Source organism: Lissotriton vulgaris, chromosome 2_1 (genome assembly GCF_964263255.1).
Source record: "Lissotriton vulgaris chromosome 2_1, aLisVul1.2, whole genome shotgun sequence".
NCBI lineage: Eukaryota > Metazoa > Chordata > Amphibia > Caudata > Salamandridae > Lissotriton > Lissotriton vulgaris.
Window position 1 is genome coordinate 669,334,194 of NC_141687.1, and position 19,801 is coordinate 669,353,994.

Here is a 19,801-nt window from a genome sequence, read left to right on the forward strand (position 1 = left end):
TGAGATTGATAGATCTTTCATACCAACATCATCTATAGGAATATTACTCAGGAATGAATAAAGTATTCTCTAGGCTAGACTATATCCTTGTGCGAGTGGGGGAAGTGGTGATGATCCAACGGACAGATTACCTTGCTCAGGGGCTGTCAGACCACTCCCGCACTCTGGATCTCTCTTGGAACAGAGGCCCCCGGAGACTGGTGGAACATGGAGCCTGGATGCCTGGGAGCTTCAGAATGGGGCAATATATATATTTTTTTAAATCCTCATCTGCCCGACACACGTTCCTTAGATGCAAAGAAAACAACCCGACCACCTCACTGCCATTGGGAGCAAGGCCCTGGAAATTGAGCCGCTACACACCTAGGCAGAGATTATTACGAGTTGGTAGGAGATACAATGCATCTTGTTAACGTTCCTCTAAGCAACTTCATGCCTGTAAGGCCAGTATCTAAATATCGGAATCGGGGCAGACCACAATACTGAACCATAGAGTAAGTGGGCATAATCATCGGATCTTTGGGGGAAAAAAAAATTCGGAAGGAATTCGGAAGCATATCAGGCTATGACATCAATGCCGAGAAGACTGAGCTTATGACGTGGAACATTGCTAATCCGGGCGTTGGGGTGGCACCCTCAATCCGCTACCTCGGAGTTAAAATAACGCAAGATATTGACATCTTAGCAAAAGTCAATCTAGATCTGGTCGCTAGAGAATGTAGGGCCCTATTGAGATCCTGGGCGGGTCTTCGATTATCAATTTTCGGGAAAGTCAACATTGTAAAAATGTCTATCCTTCCGAAACTGACTTTTATTTTCAACACAATTCCCCTTGCACTTGACTCCAAGCAACTTCTTAAGTGCCAGCAAGAAATAAATTCCTTCATTTGGGGCAATAAAGCCACGAGGTTGGCCTGGAAAAAATTAAGGAGGAGGGGGGAAAAAGGGGGATTGGCCCTCCCAGACTTGCAGTACTACTCTTGGGCATTCCAGCTTTCCCACTCAAGAATGCTCTTGAAGTCACCAGATCTCTCTTCAAATGGGAGATTATTTAAGGCAATGCTGGTTGGGGCAAACCTCCCGTTAGACGGGTTTCTATTTAAGTTTGGAGACCGAAAGTTTTTCAAGAAGGTGAGGCTGAAGACTCTGTTAACACAACTGAAGTCATGGGTACAAATTAAACGTAGAGTGGGGTTGGCATACTATTCTAATTATGCGCGGATATGGGACTCTCCTGGGCTCCCATTGTGCCTGCAAGATTCTCTGGCAACTCCCCTAATTACAGCTGGGTTCTCAAGATGGGGCGAATTGTTATCTGGAGCCATCTTGATAGAGTGGGAGGAGCTTAGGGAGAAAGTAGGGCCGACACTGTCAAGATTTAAATACATACAAATCAGTAGCTGGGCCAGAGAATTAATCAGGAAAGATCCTAATACCGGGAGACTTAGCCCCCTAGAACAACAGCTAGTTGAAAAACAGACAGGAGGTAAGGAGGTGGCTCTTTGGTATTGGTCCATATTGGAAGAGATAGATGGGGATTTTAATCTCCCAATGGAGCTATGGGGTGGAGAAATTGTGGCACTAGATGGGGACTGGTGGATAGAATCCTTTTCCCTTTTGTATAAACTAGTTAAACCTGCCTGGCTTAGAATGGGGCAATATTGTGAGAAATTAGAACCAAAACCAATCTTTATTTTAAAGGAAATAAGGACTCCGTAATCTCAGTGATGGTTTTGTGGGAGGCTTATATGGCAGCGATGCGAAGCAGGGTGAACGGTATTATTGCATTTAAAAAGAAAACTATCGGGGAAATGGAAGATCTCGAATTGTGACTGCGATGGGCAGAAGCCCTGAGCAGTGAGAGATGCCCATTGTTCCACTCCTCCTTGCCCTCCCATTGGAACCTCTAGTTTGTATTGTACATGGACACCCCCACATCACCAGCTTCAAGAAAAGTGGATACCCGATCACTGAGGAAAAAATATCATTGTATGTTGAAGATATACTCTTAAATTTTACCCAACCGGAGGAGTCAATCCCTACAGTGTTTAGAGTATTTGGGGACTAGGGGGCCCACTCCAGATATACCAAAGTTGGATAGGTCAGTCCTCTTCCTTGTTGGTGGTGACCTCGATCCAGTAGATCTCCCCGGGAGGCAGCAAGTAAGATGTTAGATTTCCGTATAGTGGCGGAGAGTTGGAGGTCACTGCTTGTAATGATCCTGGGAAGGGTGGCCATGTTTAAAATGGCTGCCCTTCCTAAAATTCTGTACCCCCTGCAGAACACACTATATTCATCACAATTGACGAAGATCTTAAGAGACTGCTCTGGGATAATGCACATCCTCCAATAGCTCTAAGGACACTGCAGTGCAATGCAATGCATATAGTGGAAGTAAACCCCTTCCTGATGTTAGGGCCTAATACAGGGTCGCCCACTTGATTGAAGTCAATGACTGGAGTCATGTGGACGGCAATCACCCTACCTATGTACTGGAGAGAACACAGTTTCAGAGTAGAACTTTTCATCACTACTCATACGGTAGAAGGGTATGAGGCAGATTGCCCAGAATAAGCCCCCCTTGAAGGTAGGCTCTTGTTGGGAGAGGTAACTGAGAAGGCAGTGTCTTGTGTGTATAAAACTTTCAATAACAATATGCCCGATACCCTGCAGAAACTGCGCACTACATGGGGCAATGACATGGGGGAATGGGAAGATTTTGATTGGCAAGTAACACTAATATTCCCCAGAGAGGTAGTTATTAAGTCCAGGTTAAGACTAATTCAGTTCAAAGTCCTACATTGGACTTTTTATGACAGGGCGCATCTACTCAGAATGGGCAGAGTCAACTCACTGGACTGCCTGAGGTGTAAGGCGCCACTGGGAGATTTTTTCCATACACTATGGTCACATCCACCCATACACTCCTTATGGTGCAAGGTGCTTTTAGAACGAGGTAAAGTAAGAGGCGCAACTGCCTGATGATCCTAAATTCACCCTCCTAAACATACCCACTGATGTAGATGTCCCCCGAACAAAGCTACTATTCTGTATTTTAGGCCCGGTGATAGCTAGGAGGATTCTGGACTGATACTGGTGGGCCTCAGAGGTACCGACCTTGGAAGAATGGAAAAGGGGAATGGATCTATACATGGTGGCGAAAAGGGTTACATATAAAAACTAAGGGCGGCCATGGTAGGGTTCACAACATTTGAGGGTGACTGCATTCGATATTATGATCTAGTTATGTATGATGAAGCACCTTAAGACTTGTCATCTCAAAGTTCTCAACCCATGTAGCATGCTTTACTGTGCTTGTCCAATTGTTCTTATTGATTTGACTACTAGCCAGATGTTGTCCTCTATTTGTGCGATGCCTGAGATGCAAATGCCCTTCCGCATGGTTTCTTATATGTGTTGGGGACAAGTTGGTGCTCTTTTTTGATATGAATGTCAAAACCCAATAAAAATATTTCCCCCAAAAAAAGAACTATGGAGTGCTAAGCACAGAGCTCTATCCATGTTTGCGTTTTTACCTTGTTTCAGAGGTACTGAAGAGTTGTCTGTGAGATCTGGGCACTTATAGGTATGGCAAAGAGGTTTGAACTTTTGTCATTATCTAGCAGTATGCTGGTGGAGATTTCTTAGTGAAGAAGGAATTAGATCATCCTGCAGTAGCTTAGTGTCCAACTTGGTTGTGGTGTTCTTGGCAATTGTATTGTTAGTCAAATAAGCCAGTCAAAAAAGCATTTGCAAAATGTATATTAGCATTGATGATGGTGAGATTCAATCAGGAGTCATGTCTCTGGCTAGTAGAGGTGAGAGTGGTTTTGATTTGGAGGAGCTCAATGACAGTATCTTTGGGGATTGACTAAAATCTGAGGGGACCTAGGTTGATTCTGTCCAGACAGCTGTCAAGGATAGCAAGGCATGTAGTGTTGGTCCTAAAATCAATGCCTTGTAAATACAGAGGTACTGCAGATCACTGTATCATATAACCTATGGGCCACAGTATGGTGGCAAAAATGTCTTTAAAAAAAGAGTTTTCAACCTTATGTTAAAATAATTAAGTGGCACCCTCTTGATGTTGTCTGCTTGGTTTATGGTGAACACTAAATGAGTCTACCATACAATCAGAAATTGCTGTCTCAACCTTTTTTCCATGTCAACCTGCAGTTAACTCATCAGCCATTGCATCATTCATGAATTCAACACATTCCAACATTGACCAACACCTACATCAACCCTAAAAATAAAAGACAGGAGGGGAATATCTTGATGGACCATTTACATAACATTATGACTACTCGAACATCATCAAACCTAATTTTGTCTGGAGACTTTAACCAATGCATTTTAGGGTCTTCTGTTAACCGACATTCAGGCCCAGTCATTCCACTGGAATATACCAACCCAAGCATTTAGCAACCAATGCAAGGCATCTAAGGCTGCAAAGGCACTACTGGAAGACCTAGAACACATGGGCCTGAGGGTCTTAAACGGAAGATTTGTAGAGGATTCACCATCTGTGCCCTCATTCACCTCAGGCAAGACTACCTCTTCAATTGATTATACGTTAGTCTTCCTTACGTTATTTCATTACGTTTTAGACTACAATTTAGGAGATAAGGGTGACAGTGATCATCGCCCTCAACAAGTCAGTCTAGGGGCTCTCCCTGATGATATTCATTGGAACGCAACAGGTCCGCAGGATAGTTACTCCATCTACCTCAAACGCATCAAAACGTCAGTAGCAAATACTGCTGAGGTACTTCAAGCTGCAAAAACTCAACTGAGCACTTCAAACTACCCTTCCAGCAACACAGTACCAGGCTGGGAACAATTCACGATGGAGTTTGCAAACAACTACTCGACAACCGTACGGCACTTTTCACCACCAGCACATGGTGTCACAAGGAAGATCTCGAGCACCCAGAAACTGGCTATGAAATCACGCAAAAAAGCGATTAATAAATCTTTAAGACAGTTGAAGAAAAGCCCGGGGGATTGAATTCTTCTAGCAGAGATTCACAAACACTGTGCGGATCTCAAAAAACTGTAATGGGCAATAAAAAGAACAAATGAAGCAGACTTTTGGGCCAAACTCCACTACGCATCCAAGGGCAATAACAGCGCCCAATTCTGGTCGATCATAAACAAACTGTTAAACCCGAAAAACAATGGTATAACATCTTACATAACGAAATCGTCTTGGGAATCATTTCTCGACGAACCTTTCAATCATCAGGACGGCAAAACAAGGGAGCCTTACAATCTTCTGGAGGGCCGAAAACCTCAAATAAGCTCAGCACGAGAAGATGTCATTTTGGTACCCTCCGCGGCCCAAATCATGAAATTAATTTCCAAAGGTAGAAAAGACGGCGCAGCTGGTCCAAACGGTATTCCTCCGGCTCTTTTCAAACTTGAACCAGAATACTGGGCTGACAAGTTGATCCCCCACTATTCATCCATCAATAACTCTGGGCGCCTTCCCGTCTCATGCAGGGGCTCAATAATTCCATAGATTTATAAGGCGGGGGATAGACTCCTTCCAAAAAACTACCGCCTGATTGCACTCCTTGATATTGAGTCTAAATATTTTGCTGGTCTTCTATTGACCCAGCTACGAGAATGGGCTGCAAATCAAAGCTTAATACCATCTAGTCAAACGGGGTTCTGCAAAGACATGGGGACAACAACCAACCTAGTGGCCATCTCGTTGCTCATTGACAAGGCTAGGGTGACCAAGCAGGCTCTCCACCTCTGCTTTGTGGACTTTAAGGCGGCCTTCGACAATGTCAACCAAGAAATCCTCTGGCAAAAACTGGCCTCCTGGGGGATTCCCTCGCCTCTACTAAGCCTCCTGATCGAATTACACACGAACACGTGGGTCCAGGTAAAGCTTGGGAACGGCTTGCACCTCCCTAGGCCTATTCCTACCACAAAGGGCCTAAAGCAGGGGTGCGTGTTAGCTTCAACTCTCTTCAATCTTTTTACAGCTGACCTGCCACCCGCCCTAGAGGCTTGTAATTCCCATGCTCCCCGGTTAGGAGGCAAAAGGCTGCCCAGCATTTCCTATGCAGACGACGTGGTTTTGGTCAGCCACACGAAAGTTGGTCTTCAGAACGTTATTAACACGCTTCATGGTTATGCCGTTGAAAACCTATTAGAAGTGAACATCAGCAAGACAAAAGTTCTGTCCATAATGGGGAACAAAAAGTCGCACACTTGGTCGCTTGGCACAGAAGCAATTTCAAACTGCTCTGAATACAAATATCTTGGGATCCAAGTCGACAAAGGCGGCCGCTATTTAAACCAACTAGAGGCCATCAAGAGGAAAGGCATGTTAATAGCCATGACACTAAAACAGTTAAAGTTCAACTTGAGTGGCAAGACTCTACTGCCACTACTTCGAGTAGCTAAAATCAAAATAGAGTCATCAATCACGTATGGCAGCGAGGCCCCAAGAGGAACGGACGCAAAACGTCTTGATACAACTATCTCAAAGGCCTACAGACTTCTATTCAACCTGCCATCCTACACTTCGCAGGCCCAGATTCGATTGGAATTTGGGCTGACGTGCCAAACACTCGCACGAAGAGGCTCATACATCAAGTGCAGGCATAAATTAAAGAACTCTTCAGAAAACACCTTGAACCGACAGCTCTGGCAAGATATGACCAGCTCATCCAGAATGCCGGCGAAAAAATACTTAAAGGAGTCCCTGGCCATCACATGACTGAAAGACCTATGGGAGACTCCTCTATCACATGCACAATTCAAGCGCATAGTGAAAAAGAGTTTAAAGAGACACTCGCAAGTGGAGGACAAAGTCTCGCTTTCTCAGAGGCGCCATGCCTGGATGACCCTGTGTACATACAAATCACCGGGGCTTCAAGCATATTTTGGTCTGGGATATGGCTGGAAAACAAAAGAAGCCTTTTTCAAACACAGGCTAGGGATCCTACCTGCCATTCCTCACCTACCACCATGGCTGAGATGGAACTATGGGACTAAATGCCGGCTCTGCGGAATGGGGACTGAAGTCTTTGAACATCTACTATGTACTCGCTCGAGGCTGAACGAGGAAAGAGTAGCCCTGTTGAAAACCGCCTTCAACGAACTAGGAGTCCGCTCACGGAGACAAGCCGTCGTTGCCTGTTTTGATCCTGGTTTCCCCCCCTTATATGGGAAGCTGGTGAAATTCCTGAAACTAGCAGAACGGAAACAAAAAACCCAGGCACTTGGCCGAGAGGATACCTCGGGATAGGACAAAGCAGCCTCAAACAATATACCCGTACCATGTTTTTACTGTTTTTTATCTTTGCTATATATATATTTTTTTTTTAACCATGAATTCCTGTTTTTAAGGTTTTCTTTTAACTTCTCTTGAGGAGACTGTTTTCAATGCTTTTTTGTAACGGTTTTTATTAACCTAAAACAATAAAAATATTACTTACTTACTTACATACATTCCAACATGTTGATGCCAAAAAAGAGGTATAATTTTTCAAGCTAGTATACTGTATGGGAATAAATCGTTTTCACCCAAAGCTGGTAAAGTCATTATTCTAGAGGACACATTATTGAGTACCGGTCACTATTTCAGTACAGCTGTTCACTCACTCTGATAGTGATTAGGACCACTTGAAATGTGTACTTGGTATCAAAGTTGAAAAGGTGACTACCTATTTTACAGACTAGAAAATTGGTTGCTTCTTTCTGTTGTCACTCTACGCATTAAAAATACATACTATAGTGTGTAGCAAAGTTGTAATTTCTGCATGGTCTCTCTAGATTGTCTGCCTTTCTATGGATGTATTTTTGCTAAAGTTGAGACTCTGGACACTGTAAAACGGTTCTTTAACCCTTAACCAAAAAGTAAAATTAGTTATGCAGAATTGGCTTAGTTTCTTTCTAATAAGGTGCAGGACATGCACCGCTGGTGTGGCAGTTAAATGCCATATTTGTTTTTCAGTGTACATTTATACCACCCACATGTGTAACTGAAATGTCTGACTGCAAGCACACCACTGTGGCATACTTGGCTGCAGCTTAAAACACTGCAGCAACACATGCTGGAGTAAAGATCTTGAGCATGTAGAAAAACGTATTTTATGCATTGTCTCATTGAACCCTTGGTTTGCCCTATAAGCCCACAGTGTTGAGTGTATATTAGACACACTAAATATAAAGAATAAGGATGTCTCTAAAATAAACAGCTTCCAGATGCTAATTGTTACTCTGATGATAAAGTGGCACTTTCATAAAGAGAAGTATGATTATGAATAAAAGCCTATCAGCCAGATTCATCAAGCGAAATTGCACTCGTAAAGAGCCAGATTCTGAGAATCTGGCCCTTTGCGAGCGGAATTTTTGCATTTGGGATTCATCATCCCAAATGCAAAATTCGCTATTTAAGAACTCGCAAATTTGAGAGGAATAGCATTTAAGGAATCTCTATTAGAGATTCCTTAAATGCTATTCTTGAAACATTTAAAAATTGCGAATTCGCAATTTAGAACTGCTATTTACCACGAAGTCAAACCTCGTGGTAAATAGCGAAAACTTAGAAAAATGCATTTAAATGCATTTTTATGAATTACATGTTACACACACACATGTCCTTTGGACATGTGTGTGTGTAACATCTGTGTTAAATTTACATTTCAGGGGTGTTACAGGGTGTCCTTTGGACACCCCTGCACCCTTGAAATCGCAATCTCATTTGCGATTAGCTAATTGCTAGTCGCAAATAAGGAAGCTGTAGGAATCGCAAAAAATATTGCGATTCCTACATGAATCCCGTTTTGCGAGTCTGGAATAGCGATTCCTTATTAATCGCTATTTCAGACTCGCAAAACTTCACAATGATGAATCGGGCTGTAAGTGCCCAATTCACAAAGAGCCTCCACGCACATGGCGGAGGCTTCGCAGTCATGGAGGGACCTCCAACCCTGGTCTGGCCACGATTGCGGAGCCTCCACCACGAGTGCAGAGGTTCTTTGTGACTATGTCCCTATGTTTATAATTTCTGATAGAAAAATGATAGGAACTTGCTTAAAAATTATTTTTCACATTTTTCAAAAATGTTTTTCAGTCGTGAAAGTAGATCTTTGATATCTCCAATGAAAAAGTAACTTTTATAAATCAAAATCATATTTCTGCTGCCTAAAAGCCAAACAAGAATATCACAGTTCAAACAGCTGCAGACTCTCCTTTCCCTTCCATGGCAGTAATTAGCATCCCACTGAAGTGAGAAGATGTGTGCTGCCAGGAAATGATGCACCAGCTTCTTCAGGCAGGAAGAATGATGTGGAACAATGCTTGACCACTTACCTGGGATAAGCCACTTGGGAAGGGACAGAAACAGATGGCACCACAATAGATCAGTGTTAGGGCTTGCTATTCTCATCAGAAAAAAAACACGAGACATACACTCTTATGTAAAATTAAACCTGTTCGCCCAACCATGGTCACCAATCACCTTATTGTGTAAATAAGATAGCTTACAGGGACAATGGAACTTTTAAAGTGATTGCATGAAACAAAGGTCATAAAAGGTCATAGGTTTGAATCTTGACTTGGCTAAGTCAGCATTTTATCTTTTTAAAGCTGATAAAATGTCTTAGAATGAGTTAGTCCATTATTCACAGCACACAACAAATTGCAATTATGGAATAGCCTAATGGTTTAAAGTGGGAAACACCCTTTACAAAGCAACTTTTACCACGCAGTGCTTTTACATCGCAACTTTTACAATGCAAACCATTACAACGCATTGCGCTGGGGGGGGGCGCTCTAGGATAGGGAATAGATTTAATTTACTATCCAACACCTTCACTACTATCCACGGGGACTAGAGTTGGAATAGTAAATTAAACTATTTACTATCCAGCACCCCTCAACACTATGCGTTGTAAAGGCATGCGTTGTAAAAGTTGCGATGTAAAAGCATGCTTGGTAAAAGCATGCGTTGTGATGTCATACATCCGTTTAAAGTCACTAAGAAGACGAAGATAAAACATAAGAAAAAGCTGATAATGGTAATCTTTATCAAAAACATTTTTATCCATGTCTTCAAGGGGAATGTTATTGACAAATGAAGCACAACTTACCATGTCTTGTACCGTGAGATGGCCATATGAAAAGACAATGGCATTGGGAGGGTTGGCAACAGGTAAGAGGAAAGCGCAAGAGGCACTTATTGTTGCTGGAATGATGATAAGAAGTGGATTTATTCCAATCCCTTCTGCCTGTCAGAGTTAAGAAATACGTAATTAGAAATCCTTTTACCTAATCAGGAAGGTGCATTTTTATCAGCTTTATGTAAAATATAGTTGTAGAATACTTTAATACTTACCGGTAATTCCATTACTCTTAGCCTTCTTCCCTGTTCAGGTCATTATGTAGTGAGGTACTATGCCTACAGCAGCCAAGCGTTTAAAGCGTAATAACCTACTGAAACAAAACATGATACGAAAGACCTGCCATAATATCACGGTACTACAAAGCCCTTAGCACATGCTTCAGTAATAAGTTGTATATCATACCTTGCCTCCAATCCCAATCATCCATGTAATTAGTTTGGGAGGGAGGCTAAAATGTAATTACCAGAAAGGGGAAATAGATTTGAAGTAATAGAATTACCAGTAAGTAATTGAAGCATTACCTCTTCGTCCCTTCCCTGTTTTGGTCATTACAAAGTGAGGAATACTAAAGCTTTAATCGTTAACAAAAACACTGTCAGGCATCAAATGCTATAACCCAAATGTATATGTTAAGGACACTCTCTCTTGCTTGGTCTATAGTTTCTTGTATTCCAGAAACATCTTCAGAATGACCTCTATATGTAATGCTTAACAAAAGTTGAAGGCGTGGACCAAGTGACTGCCCTACAGATTTCCACCAAACAATCTCTAGTAGATCTCCTTTGCAATTCTAAGGGGCAAGAAATTCATTTCTCAGTGCAGATGGCCTCAATTAATGATTTTATTCAGTGACATAGCAACTTAATGGAAGGTTTGAATAATTTCTCAGATGGACGAAAATGAGCAAAAAGAGCTTCCATCTGCCAGAAAGAAACTATATCCATATAAGCCAATAAAGCACTTTTAACATCTAAAAATGCAAAACACTCTCCTTCTGAGATATTGGGTAAGGAAAAAATCTGGTAAAATAATCTCTTGATTTAAATGAAAGGAAGAGAACACATTGGGTACAAACGCAACCTGACTTAAAAACTATGAGATCATCAAAGATCTGAAGATAAGGATGCCCTCAGTAAAGAGACTCTAATTCTCCCAAAGTTTTAGCTGATGTGATTGCTGCAAAATCACAGTTATTCAAGAAAAATGTTTAATAGCTATTGATTGCAAAAGTTCATAAGATGGACTTTTAAAAGCCTCCAAACTAACCAAAGAGTCCCAATCGGTGTAAATGGCCAAACCCCAGCACAAGCATGAGCAAACACCTTAACAAGACATAAAACAAAAGGTTTGCAATCTTTGATACAGCCTTAATTCTCTCTGAATTATTTAATCGCTGCTAAGTGGATTCTCATGTTTAAATCCAATAAAAATCCATTCTTAAGAAAAGAAAATACATGCAAACTCTCTCAAAATGTTATTAATGTTAACATCCCCGCAAGACGTGGCGGACAAAGGTGAAGATTCACCCACTGAACCTAATGATGAAGCGGCCCCTTGCAACCCTGGTGCCCACCTACCAGGGGCTCGGAGTCCTCTCAGACATGTTGGTACCTGAGGACCTCCTTCACCCACGTTCCACTCAATGGACCCCTGGGGAAAAGGTCACCCAGTTCATGGCGAGTCACCTTAGGAAGCCTCTGTAGCAAGAGGTCAGAGCCTGCCTTAGGGCACCCCCGAGATTGACCCTAGAATGGTCATGTTTCTCCAGAAATACATCAGTGACCACAAGAAAGGGATAGATAGGTCCTGGAGCGCTTGCCAGGACAAGCTCCTGGATGCCTGCGGGCCCCTCACTAAAATCTTGGACCTCACAGAGGAGGCTAAGGCATCCAATACCCCTTTATCTACCGAGTCCATATCTGGCTGGGCCCAGTGTGCCATTGTTATCTGGGCAACGTTAACTATGCCCTTTCAACTGAGAGGAGATGCTCCTTATTGCGCAAGGTAGACCCCAAACTTGGGGACCTTGCTTCCTCTGAGGCGGGAGCAGTGGCTCATGGGGGGCTGTTCGGGGAGCCATTGCTCAGTAAATTTGTATCTACATTTACCACTTTGGACAAGGCACAAGCCTTCATAAAGAGGGTGTTCCACGCAAAGGTTTTTGTCTGGCCGAAGAAGGGGCCACTCCACCAACCGTTTCTACACCCAGGCCCCTTCCAGAGGCCCTAAGAAGATGCAGGAACAGCCCAGGCAGGAGTTTTTCCAGTCCAGAAGGCACTACAGGGGCCGAGGCTTCAGAGGTTCCAGAGGTGCCGCCAGAGGTCAATTTCAGACCCAATCAGGAGAGACTCTGCCTTTTCCCCTCAGTCAAAAGTAGGGGGCAGGCTGGCTTTGTTCTAGGGCAATTGGGAGGCTATCACCTCAGATGCATGGGTCCTCCAGACCATCAGAGAACTTTGTCCCGTCCTCTAGTGTTTGCCGAAGCCCAAGCCACCCTGGTAGACAAGGAAGTGTTGGATCTGCTTTGCAAAGGAGTCCTGGTCCCCAGCTCACTCCACCCAATGGGTTTCCTAAGCAATGTCTTTTTGGTGGACAAAACCGATGGGGGTCAACACCCGGTTATCAACCTATGGGAGTTCAACAGCTGGTTGGTGTACCGCTATTTCTAGATGTAGGGATCAAACTGCTGCGCGACCTCCTGCAACTGGACGACTGGATGGTGCATCTTGATTTAAAATGCACATACTTGGCGGTCCCCATCTTCCCATGCACCGCCGGTTTCTTCAGTTTCAGTGGGAAGGGCAGGTATACGAGTTCACTACCCTGCCTTTCGGGCTGTCTTCCGCTTCATGGTGCTTCACCAAGGTTCTCAAGCCCGTGGTAGAGCACCTCAGAGCTCGGGGTTTCCACCTCATCATATACCTTGACGACCTCCTCCTGTTGACTCAATCCCCGGCATTGCTCATGGACCAACTACAGACGACAGTGGCTTTGTTGCAGGGCCTCGGCTTTGTCATCAACTAAAATAGGACCCCACTTACACTAGTGAGGCCGACTACCTTCCCCGGTTTTGTTATAGATTCAGTGAGCAAGACTTTAAGCTTACCAGCCAGGAAAATTTCTAAAATTTGTCTGGATTACCCTAGCCAGGCCCACCACCTCTCTACGACCAGTCACCAATATAGTGGGCCTCCTGTCGTCCTCTATCCAGATGGGATGCAAACCATACTTTTCTCAATTAATACCTCAAAGAAAGTGTGCTCACTGGTTTCGTGCCTTGCCCTGTCACCATGCGGCAAAAGACAACGTGCAGTCTGGGGTGACATTTCACCCCAACCAGTGGCACAGCAAAACGGTATACTACTGAAAATTCTCCTATTATTACGACCATATTTTTGCCATATTTACTCCATTATTTCTTCGACAGGCAATCTTTCTGGGCCCCCTCCACTACAGGTCCCTCCAACAACTCAAGGTCACCCACCTGAGGAAGGGCCTGCAGTATGCAAAGCAAGTTCCTCTCACAGAGCAAGTGAGGTTAGAGATGCAGTGTTGGTTGACCATATGGAGGCCTGGAACGGGCGAGCCATCTCCGGCTCAGCACCGGACTTAGTTATAGAGTCAGACGCCAGCAAGTCAGGCTGAGGAGCTCGCTGCAGGGATTCCTTTAAAAGAGGAAAGTGGTCTGCGGACGAGCAACGGTTTCACATCAACTGCTTAGAGCTACTGGTGGGCTCCTTCGCCAACAAGTGCTGGACCAAGGATAAGGTCAGCTGCAGTGTCCTGCTCAAGATGGACAATGTGTCAGTGGTCCGGTACATAAATCACCTGGGCGGCACCAAGTCCAAGGTGCTAGCAGACATGGGGCCTCATTTATGACTTTTTGCCGTAGGGAAGCGCAGCAGGCGTTCCTGCTGCGCTTCCCTACGGCAAAAGAAAAGGGCAGAAATGCGCCATATCTATAAGATACGGCGCATTCCTGTCCTTTTCCCCTGCGCCAGCGCACAATGGGCTGCCTGCGCCAGCGCAGGCACCCTTGCACAATGGTGCAAGGGTGCCTGCGTTGCGGGGAAGATTATTTTTGTACAGGAAGGGAAACCTTTCTGTACAAAAATAATCACAAGAGGCTTTTCCTCTTTCTATGTGTGCTGTAGAATGCAGCACACATAGAAAAAGGAAATACGAGGAGAAATAAAGACATTTCTCCCTGTTGCGCCTCCCTTACGCCTCCCCTGGGGAGGTGTAAGCTTTTGGCACTGCTTCAGAGTTACGATTTCTCGTAAATCTGGGGCAGTGTCAAAAGGCCATGGATGTTGCTGGGAACGCCCCCAGCAACACCCATTGCATGACCCTTTAACACAGAACACTGCGTTAAAGGGACTGATATTTATCAGGCAGCAGTACGCCACAAAAAATGGCGTACTGTTGCCTGTTAAATACCACGCAGGCTTCTGCGCCACGGAACTTCATGAAAAGTGAAGTTCCGATGGCGCAAGGGGCCTCATAAATGAGGCCCCAGGCGTTTTGGACATTTTGGCTCTACCGCAATGTCTCTGTGACAGTGGAATATATTCCCGGAGTGTCCAATGTGATCGCAGACTGGTGCTCCAGAGCATGGACGGACATGAGCCTCTAGCAGCTGGAGCCCAGGGTCTTCCGGAGACTACAGTCTGTATGGGGCCCGTTCTCTATAGACCTTTTCGCCTCTTGCCTAGACCATCAACTTCCCAGATTCTTCAGCTGGAAGCCGGACCCTCTGGCTGTAGCCACAGACGCCTTTCTTCAGGGTTGGTCGAAGGAGGAGGGTTATTCCTTCCCTCCATTTGCCATGATAATGCACCTCTCAGCCCAAGTCCGCAGACAGCAGGTGAGAGCGGTGCTGATCATGCCATATTGGAGAGCTCAAGTATGGTTCCAGTTCTTCTGGAACTTTCCTGGGAATTTCCAATCCTTCTACCCCAAGATCAGGAAGTTCTCCAGGATCCTCAGGGAAATCAACATCCCCTGATCCTACTGAATTGATTGCCCTTTACGGCCTGGCAAATTTCCGGCATTGCTGAAGACTTCAGGGCCTATCAAGAGAAGCTCAGAGCATCCTGGCTGCAACTTCGGCAGAGGGCACCCACAAAGGATACAGATCAGCCTGGTCCAAATTGGTGGGTTGATGCCTTGGGAGGAAACAGGAACCTGTGGGTTGCGAAGTGGTCCACATATTGAAATTCCTGGCCTCCCTAGCCACAGAAGCTCTGGCATATTGCACGATCAATTTTTACAGATCTGCGATTTCAGTGGGCCATGCCTCGGTCCAAGGGGACGCAGTGGGTGAGGACCCGTTTGTCTGCAAACTCATGAGGAGCATTCGCCAGCCGCTCCCTCCAAAGACCAGATATTCTCAGCTGGGGGATGCCAACAAGGTTTTAACCCTCTTTAAGACTTGGCAGGCAAATAAATATCTGTCTTGGAAGGCGTTGTCAACAAAGCTAGCCGTGCTTCTGTGCTTAGTCTCTTGCAGAAGAGTGTCTGATGTGAGAGCCCTGGACCTCTCAGGGCGGATCGTTACACCCCAAGGAGTTACGTTCCATTTTCCGGCTTCTGACAGGCACCCCAAGCTGTGTGTATTTTTCTTTCTTTCTTTATAAAATTTTATATAGCGCGAACATGACTCACTGGGGTATCAGAGCGCTTTACAGTACACTGTTATCACACATTATACATACAATCGGAAATCGCATACAATACAAAAGAGGTAGACATTGGGGTTTGGATATATTCGGTGGCAAACAGTCATTAGAGAGTTAAAGTTATCGGATGTTAATTTGTTCATTAGAAACATTTTCGCTTCTTTTTTGAAGGCGGTAAAGGAGGAGAAGGGTGTTCCAAATCTTCGGGGCGATACCTGAGAAAGCTCTGCACCCAGTTCTCTTTTTGTGGAAGAATTGAGGTTTTAGTAGTAGTGAGCTCGAACTTCGCGAATGTCAGCATCCTCCCGACCGCTCTAGCTTTTGTGCTAAACAGCTGGGGGTGTTGCTATGTAGGGCTTTATGTGTCATGCAGGCGATCTTTAGTTGTATTCTCGGCACATATGGTAGCCAGTTCAGAGCCTTCAAGGCCGGGGTGATGTGGTTATTTCTTTTTATTCCAGAGACCAGCCTGGCCGAAGGTAAAGCTATGCCCTGAGTGGTGCTAGCTTGTATTTTGGAAGACCGCATAGTGTGGTGCTTCCATAATCCAGTCTTGGTAAAACTAGAGCTTGTAACGCCATTTTTAGACTAGTCTGTGTGAGGAAGGGTTTAAGATTCCTTAGGATACTCAACTGATGATTGGCGCCCTTGTGGCATTGTAGATTTGTGCCTGCATATTTAAATGTTTGTCCAGGGTGACTCCCGTTTGAGGAGTCAATGATGTATTGGGCGCAATCAATGGAAGTTACATGCTTCAGCCATAAGTCTATCTTGAGTGTGTGATTGGGAGGGGAGATGAGGAGAAATTCAGTTTTCTTGGTGTTGAGCATGAGGTGGTTGCCATTGAGCCAACTTAGGATATGATGAAGAATGGAGTTGAGGGAAATGAAGTCATCTGGTGAGGGGATTTTCATATATAGTTGTGTGTCGTCAGCATATGAGTGATATAGAATGTTTGCAGAATTCAGCGCATTAACAAGGGGTTCCATGAGTAGATTAAAAAGGATTGATGATAGTGCTGATCCCTGTGGAACTCCTAGGGTGACCATGGATGGTTGAGAGAATGATTGCTTCATCTTGATTCTTTTGGTTCTGTTGCTTAGGAAGGAGGTGAACCATTGTAACACTGGACCGATTAGACCCATCCTTCGTTCAAGTAGGAACAGTAGATTGTCGTGTTTAAACGTGTCGAAAGTGTCAACAGGCACGATTCGTTATGATCTAACATTTTTAGATAGTCATACATTATGTGGGTGAGTGCAGATTTGGTACTGTGGCCTTGACGGAAGCCGGATAGGTGTTTATCTAGGAGGTTGAAGTTCTCGATGTGGTTGCAAAGTTGAATTTGTACACACTTTCCCAATATTTTCACCAGAGTGTGGATGCTGGATATAGGGCGATAGTTGTTGAGATCTGTGGAGAGGCAATTGGCTTTCTTCAGTATAGGTGTGACCTGCCCTATTTTAAGGCAGTCAGGTATGGAGCCTTGCCTCAGAGAGGCATTAACAATTTTTGCCCATAGGGGTAGAATAGAGGTCTTTATCATTTTGAATACAGATGGGGGTAGGGGATCAGAGAAATGGTTGATGGCAGGGTTGATCGCTATCAGGGTGCTATAGATTTCTTGTTCCCGGATAGTTGAGAAGGAGTGCCATTTGGCATTGTTTTTTGGAGCTTCGATCAGAAAGCTCAAAAGGACCTTGATCTGTGTGTAAAGAATAGACTCATGGTCAGTAGTTTGTTGGAGGTCTTTCTTTCTCGGCGCTCTAAGTTGGTATAGGTGATCAGTGGAGGGTGCTGATTTCCATGTTTGCTCAGCTAAGCTTAATTTGCGCCAGTCCGAGTTTAGGTTCTCATTGAACCATGGTTTGGAGATTTTGTTGGAGACGTTTTTTTCTTGGAGGTGCGCTGTGGTGTCAAGGATTTCAAGCATAGCGGCATTGTAAAAGTCTGTGAGATCATGGACGTGAGCCATGTCTTTTGAGGGGATCAGGGCGGAATTGAATTGGGATACCAAGGCGATGGGATTAATATTTTGGATATTCCTTTTCCATTGTTTTGTTTTTGTAAATTGGCTTAGTTTTGGAGTTGCGTCACTGTTGATGGAGAAGAAGATGCTGTAGTAATCAGTCCAGTCACATGAGGTGATGGATTCTAGTGCTAATGTCTCCCCCTTGTTGCGGGTTGGGCTGTCACAGAATTGGGACAGATCCTGGTCGGACAGAGAGGATTTGCGACCGCTTACATCATGATCGTCAGTATTGTTCAAATTGAGATTGAAGTATCCCAGAAAAATCTGCCGCACTTGTGAGTTGTCATTGGCTGTAATGACTTCCATTAGTTCATTAATGAACTTCAGATTGTCACCCGGGGGGTGGTACATTATGTGAAGTTTGCAGATGATGCCCTTGTCATGAGAGATGTTGGTGCAGAGATATTCACAGGAGGATAAGGAGATGGAGTCTGCTTGATTAAGTGTGATTGTGTTTCGATAGATGCAGGCTAACCCACCTCCGGGTTTCACAGTTCTATCCAGGCGAAATATATCATGACTAGGGGGGACCAGTAGGTCAAGGATTTGAGTAGGGGAACTATTTAGCCATGTTTTGGTGAGGATGATGATATCCAGATCATTTGAGGGGATGAGATCATAAATGACTGCAGCATGTTTGTTAGCCGATCTGCAATTGATTAGTGCACACTTTAGTTTGATAGTCGAGTAAGTAAAGGTAGACTGCATTATGTTGACCTTTGTGAGGTGTTCCCTAATTATGGATCTGTAGTTGTGAGTGGGTTCTCTGGAGGGGTTGGGTCGGATGGATTGTATAGTGCCACCTAGAGACTTGCTGCTATCATTATGGCTGGTGTATGATATGAAAAGGTCATGTAAGTCATTGTCAGATAGTCCATCCATTGCACTCGTAGGGCGATCCGGGTCGTAGGGGGAGGGTATTATACTCCGTCTTGTATAGTCTGGGTGTGGATTTGTGGTGAAGTATCTGCTGGTTTGCTGACTAATTCGGTTTACGGTGGCGCTAATTGCTTTATTAGAGTTTAGGAGTTAATTGGTGATTGATTATAGATTTAGAATTTCGTCCTTGAGATGGGCTAGGGCTATGGTTAACTTGTTGAATCGAGCGGTCCAGTAATGCTTAGGACACTTAGTTAAGTGTTTGGGCGTGTGTTCCCTTATAGCGATATGTCCTCCAGTATGGCCTGGTTGCGTTGCGATCTGGATATCAAGTTGAATGGGGATATCATTATTAGTTTTTGATGGGGTTAGTTGAGTAAGGAGGGTTGTTGGTGGGTCAGAGTAGATGTGAGGGATGGCCTTAAGAGGTGATAGCTTGAGAGGGGCTGCTGCATGTGAAAGGGGTATGGTCGCTGAGTGTTGAGTTTAGATAAGCGGGTAAGGCATCAAAGGCATTAGGGGTTGACCAGGGATCAAGGTAAATGCTGAGTCAAGTGGAGATTTGTCAGATAGCTCACCTGCTGGTTAGGCAATTGGGATGCCAGGGGTGGAGTTTTGGTTGGTGCATTCTCCATTGGTTGGCAGGTGAATCAGGTGTGTGTCTGCATTGGGATGGTCGGTATCTAAGTTTATGTCTGTCCGAGCTGGACCCAGCTGCCCTGGTCTGGTTGAGTCAGTTTTGAGGGTCGTGTAGAGGTCATTGGGGGTGTGGCGAGATATAGGATCCCTTTATGTCGTTAATGGATTAAGTAGCAGAGGTTGTGTGTCTTCCGGATAAACGGGAGGAGTCGTGTCGGGGAGTGAATTTTTCTTGCTGTTCGCTGCTCTTTTAAGAGTAGAAAAGATCTGGTCTATGAGTGCTAGATTAGTATTAGAAGCTTGTATGAGGATATTATCATTATTGTATATGGATATGGTGGCATTCGCCTTGCAGAAGTCAGAGGCTGTAAACACCAGTTTGAGGGCATGAGGGTTTTTTTGGTATTGGAGATTCGAAG

The 19,801-nt window shown here is 44.5% G+C and overlaps 1 protein-coding gene across 2 annotated transcripts in view; it reads right to left on the reverse strand.

Annotated features, from left to right (window-relative positions):
- The window catches only part of LOC147730952 (solute carrier family 13 member 1-like), a 540,726-nt gene that overhangs the window by 63,420 nt on the left and 457,505 nt on the right, over positions 1 to 19,801 (reverse strand). For both annotated transcript variants that reach the window (XM_086955853.1, XM_086955852.1), the window contains one exon: positions 10,119 to 10,256. In XM_086955853.1, the coding sequence (XP_086811979.1) occupies positions 10,119 to 10,256 (138 nt within the window). The remainder of the gene's footprint in view (positions 1 to 10,118; positions 10,257 to 19,801) is intronic.